Here is a 12,553-nt window from a genome sequence, read left to right as displayed (position 1 = left end):
TTTCCTTTGCTGTCTCCATGATCCAAGCTACAGTTTTAGAACTGTATAATGCCTTTTGGGCGGCCATAAAATGCTTACTTGAAAGTCTAAAGTCCTTCCTTTTTAAAGTGTGATGCATTTTTTTATAATTTCTCCTCTGGAACATCTGGGAAAGTTGTTGAGCCATGAAGGGAAATGGTATTTCCACATTGTTTGTTTGGTCAGAATATCCTTTAAAAAAGTTCCCAACCTGGTGCATTTTCAATTAAAGCAAATCAGTGCAGTACACTAGTGAGGAATCTGGTGCTATCATAAAGAATTGCTCACATTTATCAAAAGGTGTGGGAAATTTGCTGCCTGTGCGTTGCTCTGGCAACAGTCTGAAACGTTAATGGGGATATTTTCAATTAGTCATGCCTCCAGGAGTAAGGCATGCTCTTGCCATATTTACAAGATGACCTCCCCATTGTGCGGAGCCTTGCCTTGTGGCCAGCAGATTAGTAAGCTCTATTGATCTCTGAGACTATTTTAAACTGTTGTGTTGTTCTGCCCCCCCACAACTGCAGTTAGCTTGAACCCATCTTTCTTCTCCTTCTACCCTGCCTTCACTCTTCTTCTTCTTCTTCCCTGAATTTCCGGGAACATTGGGAGAAAATGGGTTTTTGATATAACTGGAGCAGTACTGACCCTCGCCAGCTCATCCAGCCCTCTGCTGTTAATTCATTTCTCAGCCTCCTTTGCTCTGCTGAGCCCTCCTTGCTTTGACAAACACAAACAGATGCTCTGCCTGAAACATGTTTTCAAGCGAACTGTTAGTTGAACAGTATTTTGTCCCTCTTAGGTTTGGATACATGGAAATGAGTAAAGCTGCAGTCTAGGGCATGCCTCGACATACCAGCATTTTGAAGTGGAAAACCAGCTTTTTGTAATTAGTGTTTTTGGGGGTTAATGTGGTGATGCACTGCAAAATGCAATGACTATAGTAACTCCAACCCTAGTGTAGGGCTGGGCGATACAGATTGTGTCGATTATCAAAATACTTTTTATAAAATACCTCCATTAATATTGTATGGTTGACTATTGGTGCTTTCATAAAAGTATTTCCTCAATGAGATGATAAAGACCTATCTGTAATGTTGACAACAACTATAATGCAGCCGTTACAACCAAGAATATAGAACACAAATACCATTTTACGATATGACGACATCATAAATCGTACATGTTATCACGTGTCATATCGGTAATCTAGTGTCATATTGTAAATATAAATTGATATTTTGCTCAGCCTTAATCCAGAGCTGAAACCATAACTTCATGTATTATTTATTCAAAGTGAAATTAATCTGCAACTGTTAAGATAGTTTAAAATGTTTCAAAGGAAAAGGCATAACATTCTGCTTCTCCATGATATTATAGTACCAACGTCTTGGTTTTGGTCAGTCAGATAATTGAAACACAAATATGCTTGCTTGGTGAAATTGTGATGTGATTGTTCCCCAAATAATGTATAAAGAATGTAATCAGTAGTTGGAGTTCTACAACTTAACTTGGTTGACTGTGACTGCGGACAAATCTGCAGTGACCTGTATCTGTTGTCTTTCACATAGGTATGACAAGGAGGGTCATGCCATGGACGGTCAGTCCCTGACGGAGGTGAGAGGCAGCGGGGGAGGAAACACCAACTGGAAGACTCTGTCTGACGTTAAGACGGAGCACCTGGGCCATGGAGACAAGGTATACACATGCTCTGCTTTGCCTTGATGCTCGCAAACATTCAAGATATGGTAACCCTAGACATATTGTTATTCAGGGATGATTCTTTGAAGATATTCAAGGTAAAACTGAAAGGCTGGTGTTGAATCCCAAACAACTAATATGAGAGTGCTCAGTCAAGCTGCATTTGTTATTAAAAACCCAGGGTACACATTGCTTGTCTATATAGTACTGCTAGGGTGCAACCTTCACACGTCACTCATAGCTCTGCCGTGCAAAGGTCCTTTGAGCTGAGAGTCAGCGGGATGAATCTTTGTAATAATCATTCACTCGTAAAATGACTCCACCACCAGGTATGTGTGCTTAAAAATCGCATCCCCATCTACTCCTCATTAATCCCCCTGTATTGTGGGTTTTTTTCTCCCAGTCTCGGTCTGTTTTCATGGTACAAGTCACATTTATCTCTGGTATTGATTACTGAGATTACATAGGCTCAGTTCTTTGAGCTCTGTAATGGAATAACTGCCCTCGGATAAGTAAAGTAATACGTGTTCTTTCATTTCCCCCGTTTATTCATTTCCACCGTTGAGCGAAATGGTGCTCACAGAAGTGTATAAATTGTAATGTGACCTGTGCTGAGATCTTAATTTGTGTAGTTGAACATGCTTTTTACTTTAGTAATCATCAACGTCTGAGGAACATATCCCATTAAAACGATAAGCAGTTATGATTGGGCACCAAAAGACACAAATTGAACAATTTTTCTACATTGTCTTCTTAAAAAGCTTGAAGACTTGAGGGCCAATACGTCCTTAGAAAAAGAAATGAATGTATGGATTAAACTGGAGCAGCAGTTATCCGTAAGTCTTAATTGACTGAAATTCTGTTATATGATCCTGACCGCAGGATTCCCCATCACAGATGGGGATTGGCTCATTGATCGTCAGTATGCCTCTTTTAGTAGAGCTACTTCAGCTATTCTATCATCTATAGACCTGCAATACAGCTAAAGGTGCCCTATATCATTTTCTCTCTTCCATTCCATACTCTAAATCCTGAGTGTAACCATTAGCCCCCTGTCAGGTGAGGTGCTTCTCGTAGCATTAGATTCCTGTTGAGGAGGAAAGGTTTGACCCTGGGCTATAGGGGCTCTTGCTCCTCCTCAGCATGGCGTGTGATAAGACCCAGTACTGACAAAGGAGCCGAGCCAGGGCTGTCCTCAGCCCCTCTGAGACATCCCATACACAGGTGCATGGGGGTCAGGCCTCTCAAGACCCCCCTAGCCAAAGTCTGTTGCAATTAATTGTGCCTGTCACAAACCCTTTGTGTCACAGTCTCAAGTTTTGAAATGGCTCCCGTGCCCCCTCTGACAGTTAGTGGTCACCCTTCTCTTGTTGGCTTGACATCGCATTTGTAAAGGACTGAAAACACGTTCTCCTGTCATCTTCAGCCCCGGTTAGTCACACACTAATTGAGGAGGTGTTTACTTGATTAATTGCACCTCTTTCGGAAATAAGCTGAGCTTTATGTCTGGGTTGTTTTTGGTCAGTCAAGTCGGTGAATTAAGAAATGGTCAGTACTTTGAGAAAATAAAAGATTTTCTGTGTATGTTGGAGATATGTTCTATTTTAGTTTGCACTGTTTTCATGTTTTATTTAATTTGCAAATGGTAGAAAAGTTACTAAGAGTTGTTTTAATATCTTAATTGACTACTCAGCCAGGATTTCTGAACAAGCCGATTCACTGTGAAGCTGTACCAGGTCCCAAACATGTTTAATGGAGCTTTCTGATTTTTTAAAACACACCAGTTTTTGCCTTTTCACTCCTTTTTGTAGAAACTGTAATTACAGAGGAATGTAAGCGTTTTTTCACAGTTATCATAATTGCAATTAGACATTAGCATAAATGGTTGTTTGATGTACTTGGATGTTATGGCACCAAGCTGGCAGGCCTTTTCCTCTGCTCCCTGACCCTGAACAGACAACTTTAGCCTTCATCAAAGCGAGCGGGGGACTGCGCTCCTCTCTGTCACAGCCAATGCAGACGTTAGTAAGTCTCTGTCCAAAACAATCAGCTGTTAGGGTGCAACTACTATCTGTCAGGTGCATAAGGCTGAGAAAGTCTTCCAGAGGAGAGGTGATGCGACTCATCTGTTGACACGTTGAAACACAGCACAGATATATAGAGCTGCTTATTGTTTGAATCTATTTATATCCAATGTGAGAATGGTGTCTCCTGGTTGGGTGTTTTCCATGCAGACTCGGAATGTTTCCTGAAAGCAGTTTTTTTCCGCCTGCTTTCAAAAGTGTGCCTGTTCCCCACAAACACAGCAGCTACACAAATAGTTTGCATTTGTTTCTGAGCCATTTGGATTCTGGTAGAGTGCCTCTGCTACACTTATGTTGCTTTCAGACTGTGTGTGTGTGTGTGTGTGTGTGTGTGTGTGTGTGTTCCGTTTTAGCAGTCAACTTATTTACCATTCAAAACAAAAAGGTTGTGTGAGAGAGAGAAATAGAGTAAGAGCATATTCCAGTGACATTATTTGGCACTAAACTTGAATTTCTGTTTGTTTATATTCCCTTTCAGGCGGACTACTACACATGCATTGCTACCATTGTGTACCTGCGGAAGGAGAACTGCCTCTACCAGGCCTGTCCTAGCCAAGAATGCAACAAAAAAGTGGTGGACCAACACAACGGCATGTTCCGCTGCGAGAAGTGCGACAAAGAGTTCCCCAACTTCAAGTACCGCCTCATCCTTTCTGTAAGTCACTCGGCACCGTCTTCCCTAAAACCTTTGCAGCTGTGGCACACAGCTCTGTGCATTTGTATAAAAAGCAAAAAATAATTGTTTCTGTGACTAGCGTAATGAGAACCAATTTCAGATTGTACACTTGTGTTTAAATCAGAGCAATGTTGGGTTAATTGCTGCAGCGTTTCATACTGTGCTGTTGGAAGGAAGAAATACAACATTATATGCAAAAACACTTAGTCAGCCCCCTAAGCAATTGCAGCCAGGCATCTAAAATAAGCGTATTTTATTCTGGTACCACTCACAAGTCGGCATATTGGTCCTCTTCACAAGCTGTAGCATAAGCTGTGATTTCTCTTCCACAGTATGTAGAACAAGAGCACAGGGAAAACTTGTGATTATGTTGCCGGGCTTAATTAGAGCATCCTTAAGATGTGTTAAGTCAACATACAATATTCAATCATTAAGCAAAATGTAAACAATAGTTCATTCATCTAATTCTGTTTATGCATGTCACTTCTGTTCCTACTTACTCTCACTTTTTTGTTTTTTATATAATCCCACAGGCCAACATTGCAGATTACGCGGACAACCAATGGGTGACGTGCTTCCAGGAGAGTGCAGAGTCCATCCTGGGCCAGAACGCAGCTTACCTGGGGCAGCTCAAGGATTCGGTGAGACTCTAGATCTCAACTCTAATACTGGCCTCAGAAAATGGCAAAGGCACAAGCTAACCCTCGGGCTTTATTACTGCCAAGCATGCACACTCACACACACTCCTGCAATGGCACATTTGTGTTAAAGACACCCTCTGTGCTTTTCTTCTTACGGAGAAACTCACAGGAGATGTTTTTCACTGTTCAGTTATCAGAAACTTACTTTGCACTTTAAACTGTGTCGAAGCTAATGATTGATCAAATGTGTACTTTCTTGAAATTAAGCTAATCAAAATGTTCTCAATTTTCAGAACGAAGCTGCCTTTGACGAAATCTTCCAACAAGCCAACTTCAACACTTTTGTCTTCCGCAGCAGAGTGAAGCTAGAAACATATAACGTAAGTAAAGCCGGAATTGTAATAAAACAGATCAAATGGCATCATAGCATGCTTTGTAGTTGAATCGTATTGCTTATACAAAATAGAAAATATGGTCGGTTATAAGACGGGCGGGGACAAAGAAGACACACAGATATGTCATTGTCACTGTTTCCTGTTGGCAACACAGATAAAGGCTTGTTTTGAGGGATGCACATAAAAGATTTGATTGGCCTGGGACTCTGAGCAGGAAGTCTGGAGCCTGGCCAGAGGCGGCATCCGCCATCAACCCACAGAAGAGCCCACTGTGCCTGTCACATTCAGCTCAGCATCCTAACTGCAGATGGCACTGCTACAAGCATGTACTGGCTGCTGCCTCCAGACACCTTCAGCAGAGACACCTGCAACCCCTCTCTCACTTTATTTTCTCCTCCTCAATGCTACAAGCCAGCCATTGTGCCGTGCTCTCACAATGCTTGATGTTGGACATAGCGAGTTAATGACACCCTTCCACCCTGCTGCATCACAGGGAGAGCATCGGACCTGCTGCCCTTTGCTGCATCAAACAAGCTGTAACAAGGTTTCTCTAAAGCCATGGAAGATTTTTTTTGTTGCTTTTGGCCTTTCTTGGATAGTCTGCGCAGTTGCGCTTAGTCAATGTATGTGTGAGATGTAGTGTTGTCATAAGTCCAGAAAAAAATTGCGATTATTTTTCGATACTTTTCTTAAAAAAAGGGAAACCGTCTTAAATGTAATTATTGTGCCTTATTTCACACCAGAACCATAACCACATTGGTAAGTTAGCTAAAAAGATAGCCATATTAGACAGTTATCATTGCCATTAATTGCCTCGGCAAACTACGAAAACGTTCATTTGTCACAAAATAAATTACACTTGTTTGACTTAGATTTGAGGGCATGGCTTGAGCATGATGTAATTATGTTATCTATCACATTCGCTAACCTGTCTGGATGCCGGTCGGCGAGGTGCTTAGCCAAGTCTGATGTGTTGGCTCCCTTGGTTTGCAGGGATCTAAAACATGTCTTACAGACAGGCCTCGTGGTGTCCGTAGGCTTGCCCTCACTGTCAGAGATATCGCTAAAATACTTCCAAATTTCGCTTCTGGCGTCTTTTTTGTCAACAAGCCGAGGCGCAGCGGCAGCTGCACTCCCACTTGCAGCCATGCTTCTCGTTTTCTCACATGCTCTGGCAGCTAGCGCGTGCACGAGAGAGGGGAGGGACTTAGAGCGTGCTTGAGAGGGAGGGACTGCAGGCAAGGCTGCAGTGCAGGGAGTGGAAGCAGAGCGCTGAACACACATGGCTCTTATTAAAACAGCGCTTTCTCACCGGAGTACTTTTCCCCGTCATTCTTAAAGTACCGATACTAATGAAACGGAGGAATCGTAACGTTTATAACGGCAGGGTATCGCGGTACCTTTCAAGTATCGGTACACCGTGCAACACTAGTGAGATGTTTGCCACGTTAAGCTTATACTCTAACAATGCGTAGGGGTTGCAACTAGGTTTTGGAATGTGTTTGCTGAGAAGTCAAGTTTGGAGTTTGGTTAAGACGCTCTCAAGGAAAAGCAATCACAAACAGGCACGTTTTGAACAGACACTTCACTGGTTTTAGGTGACCTTAGTATCAACATCAAATGAAAGCATTTTATTGCTCATTTACTTTGAGCCAGACATCACACTGAAGAAAACATCTGCATCGGGTCCCACTGAGAACTAAAAGCTGCACCACTTCATTTCACTTTGTTGCTATTACATCTCAACACTTTTAATCACAGTGTGTTTAACAAAACACGTGGGGTGTGGTTCATGTGGGCGTGGCGCATAATGTCATGTTCACACTACTATCGGAGGTAGAACGTTGTTTAGAATATTTACTATTTTTGATAATGTGTACGTTTTAACACTCAGATTTCAGTGGATGAATGACTTTATTACTATAACTGTGTTGTTGCCGTGAAAAACCAATCGTTTAAATATAACCACTCAGCATTTCATTCTTTGACCGTCTTCTTTCTTTAACCTGACATCAGGAATGGCTGCTCTCAGCTCTGAGCTGCTGTGCAGTTCTTAAGGTCTACTTGTCCCTGTAGGCAGTGTCTAGACGTTATAACGGTTTGAAGTACCTCAAAAGGATGACGATGATTAGAAAGCTGATATTCAACATCCTAGGCGCTTCACTGCAGCACAGTTCTGACCACTGACAACATATTTTGGCTTTTCTTTACTTTGTAATCTGTTGATTTGATTATTAAAACAGATAATACAATTAGACATCATTACAAATATTATCCTAATTGTATGAATGAACTGCAACAAAAGCAATCCCTATTATACAGGAAATAAATAAACAGTTTGGCAACAATATTGGTTTGTAATGATAACGTTTCTAAAGATGATATTGTTAATATTTGAATAACATTGTTGGTAATTGATAAGGTTTTTAATATATAAACCATCCAAAATGTTGTTACACAGTTGTATTATGAATCATCTGCTTTTTAGTAGCAGAAACCGTTTAGCAACCAGGTCGTGGAGAGCTGGCACGGTGCAGAGCCTTCCAACTCCACTGGGAGCCAACAGCAACACAGCCCCCCCCCCCCCAGCCAGCATGGTTTCCGATTGGCTCCCAGCAGAGCAGCAAGGAGAAGCTGCTCATGGCCTAAACATGGGACACATCCAATGCTTGAAACGTAGTAGTTATTACCAATAGCAATGTTCAGATTTTTTACATCACAGCCAAAAACACAACAGTGAATGGCAAGAATCTGAAGTCATCTGTTATTTTGTTTATCATGCGTACATAGCTCTCTTGCATCATGCAAAACAAGCAGAGAGATTTATAACAGGCTATTCTAAAGGACTGCGGGCACCAGTCCAAAGGAAGTTGATTTACATTTCACCCACTTGAGCTGCAGAGGATTAATGGAGAAGAAATTAGTGTAACCTCTGTTAAACGCAGAGAATAATGGCTCTGATGGAAGTGACCTTCCCCTGTCTAGACAGCTGTGGAGGTGGTTATGGCTTTAATGCTGCTTCTTTTCTTGTAAAACATTCATTTAAATGCCAACCTACTTTCAGATACCAGTCCAAATCAGTCTCATCAAAACACTTTATCAAGGGGAAATAGAAGATGCCTATATAGTTTGTTTCTAATACATGTGTGGCTGGATTGTGGTTAGAGATCAACCAAGGGGCAATGTCTTTGTCTAAAAAGGCTTTTAACCTTCATTCTGTCAAATGCCCTCGTCTTGGCTACCTTAGGGTGCCACAGCGTGTTTTAGATAATTGTAACAATTTGGTCATCTAAAAATGTGTTTCTTTCACTGTTGGTTGTACGTTGCTCCACCCTCTCATCCAAATATTGTCTCTACTGGTTATCACCAAATATACATTTTGTTGAAAATGAACTCCATTAACATCAATTGCAAACAGGCATCTACGTGATTGTGTGTACTGTTTTGAACTACTTGAGCTTTGATTTAAACCAAGTGGGATGCACCAAAAGCAGCATTTGCAGGCCTATAATGGGTTCCATATGAATGAGTTTTGTACTTTTGTGTCTGACAGGATGAGTCCAGGATCAAGGCCACAGTGATGGAAGTGAAACCCGTTGACCATTTGGATTACAGCAAGAGGTTGATCATGAACATAAGGAAACTGGCTGCTCAGTAGGAACATTTATACCAAGTATTCTGAGTCTGCTCCAGTTTCCTTGTTTCTGTGGAGTCAACAAAAGGCTCTACATGTATTACAAATTCTTTGTCTTTAGTTTTTTCGTTTTCTTCCCCTCAGAGTACTTACCTTGACTGTTTACCTCTCTTCATAAAATAATGGTTTGTGTCCCGATTCGACTAATTTGGTCAATTTAACGAGGATTATTTCCGCTCCTTTTGTTAAATGGGGAAGCCGAGCAGAGTGGGTCAGTAAGACACACAACACATCATCACCGTCTGTCTTATGTCAGCCAGTTGTTCCTGTACTGTGGCCATGTGTGGGTGGTGGCTGCTTCAAGAGGAAGACTAGTACAGAAGTAGCACTCTTCTCACTTTGGTGCACTGAAAACAGCTGGACCTGCACATCCCTGATAAGACAGCTTACTCTCCCACTCTTTTTCTTGTGTACTGCAGTCTATTTAAGCTGAAAGATATTGTCCATATGTCTCATGCATGTAACTTGTTATGTGTTCAATTTATTGGGATAATTGTGGGAATAAATATTTTTGTGTTCAAATTATAGTCTGTTTTTCAATGATACTTCGCACTCGGTCAGCAGCCTTTTTGTAACAATTGAAGTCAACAGTAATGTGTACATCTGTGGAGTGTGCACATGTTTCCGTTGCAGCACCCGGTCCTTACCTGTGCTTAATGAAAGCAAACAAACAGACTACATTTTGGAGTTGCACTATGTGTAGTAGATTTATTCCAGTGCTAGCACACAATGCAATCTTCCTCTGGTTTTGCTCGGACATGCAACATATTCGCTTGTAAACCCAACTTTATGTTGTATTAAAGCAGAACATCAGTGAATCTACACCTTCCCATTTTCCTTGAGATAACATCTCGTTTCTATTCGGCGCTGCATCTGTTGCCTGTGGTGTGCTGAGATGGATTCAACCTGTCTTTAAAGGGTAAGGAAAGGTACGTTTTACTTATTTTATTTTCCCCAGACACTCGCTTTCTGTGATCGCCTCCCTATCGTACTACTGGCACTTAATGGTATTTTTAAACTATTGATGTGCTTTCGCCACATTTATTAGTGTAACCGCTGTTGCAGCCAAGGCTCACAGTCAGTTACTGTGTTAGTGTCAAAGGATATCTCCACATATTTCTGCCTCAAACCTCCAGTCAATTGAGTTTTTTTTATTTATTTGAACTGTATTGTCATACTATATCTTAAATATTTTATTTAAGTGTATTTGAAGTGTACTAAGTATTATGTTCGTAACCTGAATTTAAATCAGGCTTTGTAATTATTTGAGTGACCGAGATCATGTAAGTGTATTTCAAGTGTATGTATTAATTTATTGAGCTGTACTTAAATCAGGTTTTAAAATGGTTTGATAGAGATCATGCAATGTTATTATTTGTTTATTGATTGTTATGAACAGGGGTGCACATAACTTTTTTGCCCTGGTTCTCAAAGGAGCACCTGGAGATGTTGCTTGGTGCTCATCCTTAAAATGAAATAAACCGTAACTTTTGAGGGGGTCTGGACTTTATTTGCCAGACACACGGCACTGAACACACATGCAGAGGTGCACACAGAACACACATGCAGAGGTGAACACAGAACACACATGCAGAGGTGAACACAGAACACACATGCAGAGGTGAACACAAGACAACATTAGCACGAGCAGTAATCCTACAAGCTGTCATCACTACCCTCCTGACTGTTCTCCTCACTGTCTTCCTCTCTGTCAGACATGGTAGCTGATGATGTAGGCCTACTACTTTCTCTCTGGTTGAGTCTGTGATTAGCTGCTTGCATCCACAAGTCAACAGCTGGTTTTGGGTCGAAAGTCTCTGTTGTCATCTTAGACAAGTGGATGTAATCAAATAAGTATGTGAACATAACCAATAACCTACCATAGCCAATAACAAATGAATGTAACTTATTTTATTTGTGTTGTTCATTCATATCTTATTTTACCTTAACATTTATTTATGCATTTTTTTTTATCTCCAGTTTTAAAGCATATTTTTGGTTACTGTCCTATAGTATGCATTGGAATGATTTAAAACCTGTTTATCCCAATAATTATAAAGGAGTGCCTTGAAAATATGTGTTTACATAAATTGCGACCAAACCGTTTGAACTTAGACTTTACCTCACTGAGCTGTAGTTATCAGTCTGAATGGAGAGGACTCTCCCTCCACATTATTGTAGAAACATCTTCTTCTTATATCCGTTAGAGCAGCTAGCACGGCACCAGATTCTAATAACAACAGCGCCGGAACCGGTGCTCGCTCACTCGCATTTTGGCTGTGAGCTGCGGGCGCCAGATAAGCCAACATCCCCCATTTTCATCACTTACAGCGCCCATCGTACAGGGCAAATGAAACGTGTAACCGGGGTGAAAAGGGTGTTACATTTACTTAATTATGAATATTGTTACATCAAGGCCGAAAATTAGGATGAGCCCCAACGGTCAAAATGTTTTTTTCCCTCCCAGAACTGCCAGCGCAGCGCCTCCACAGATCTGGCGCCCTAGGCGAACATCTAGCCAGCGCTACGGGCCGACCCTGAGTTCATATCATGGTTCATACATGTATGCAACTCGCAAATATCTTTCTCTCTCTCTCTCATCTCTCCTCTATTTTCTCTTTTCTCTTCTCCCTTCTCTCTCTCCCTCTCTCAATGTTGGTACGCAAATGCGCTTTGTTTCAAATGACCCGGTGCTCTTTTTTTGGCGGAGGTGCGCATGCGCACCTGCGCACCAGTTATGTGCAGCCCTGGTTATGAACCTGTCTGAGGACCACAGATGGAAATTAGCTATAATCTGGCATATTGCATCTCTTCTCTTTGCTGAGATTAATGTTTTTGTATGCATGGTCCTTCTATAAATAAAAATTCTACAGCAATAACAGAAAGGGTCTGATGAGACTCGGTTGCTCTTAAGCCGTAAACAAACACATTTGACAGAGCACCACTAAATCAAAAGCTTTCACTTTAGCCAGGGTCATTTAACCAGTTTAATCAAGGAGTTGGGTCTAGTGAGGTATTTTCGCCCCTTATTTGCATCCATACGCTTATTTTTTAAACAGAAAAGCTGACTATTGATTCACTCGAGCAATGACACTTGATAATTAAATCCTCACATTTGTTTTGTTGTGATCGAGCTGATTACAGATCAGCTAGTTAAGTTAAATGAAGTAAACTTGTAATGTATTTATAATTGATTTTGTGATGGTTAAAATGAGATTGGCTGACTAACTGGACTGAATTACTCTGGAATAATGTACTCTTGCGGTTTTTATTAGCAGATTAGTATGGCTAAAAGAAATTGTAACTATAATTATGAAATATGAGACAGCTCTGCTGGGATCATG

General features: G+C 41.1%; 1 protein-coding gene across 1 annotated transcript in view; it reads left to right on the top strand.

The window, feature by feature from the left end:
• Window positions 1-9,731, top strand: part of rpa1 (replication protein A1) — a 36,046-nt gene extending 26,315 nt beyond the window's left edge. Inside the window, exons 13-17 of the mRNA XM_034197925.1 lie at window positions 1,590-1,716; window positions 4,282-4,458; window positions 5,013-5,120; window positions 5,414-5,500; window positions 9,069-9,731. Coding sequence (XP_034053816.1) covers window positions 1,590-1,716; window positions 4,282-4,458; window positions 5,013-5,120; window positions 5,414-5,500; window positions 9,069-9,173 — 604 coding nt within the window. The 3' untranslated portion in view covers window positions 9,174-9,731. The remainder of the gene's footprint in view (window positions 1-1,589; window positions 1,717-4,281; window positions 4,459-5,012; window positions 5,121-5,413; window positions 5,501-9,068) is intronic.
• Window positions 9,732-12,553: the final 2,822 nt, after the last annotated feature.

The sequence above is a fragment of the Gymnodraco acuticeps genome, unplaced genomic scaffold (assembly GCF_902827175.1).
Source record: "Gymnodraco acuticeps unplaced genomic scaffold, fGymAcu1.1, whole genome shotgun sequence".
Classification (NCBI taxonomy): domain Eukaryota; kingdom Metazoa; phylum Chordata; class Actinopteri; order Perciformes; family Bathydraconidae; genus Gymnodraco; species Gymnodraco acuticeps.
This window is presented reverse-complemented; position numbering and strand designations above follow the sequence as displayed.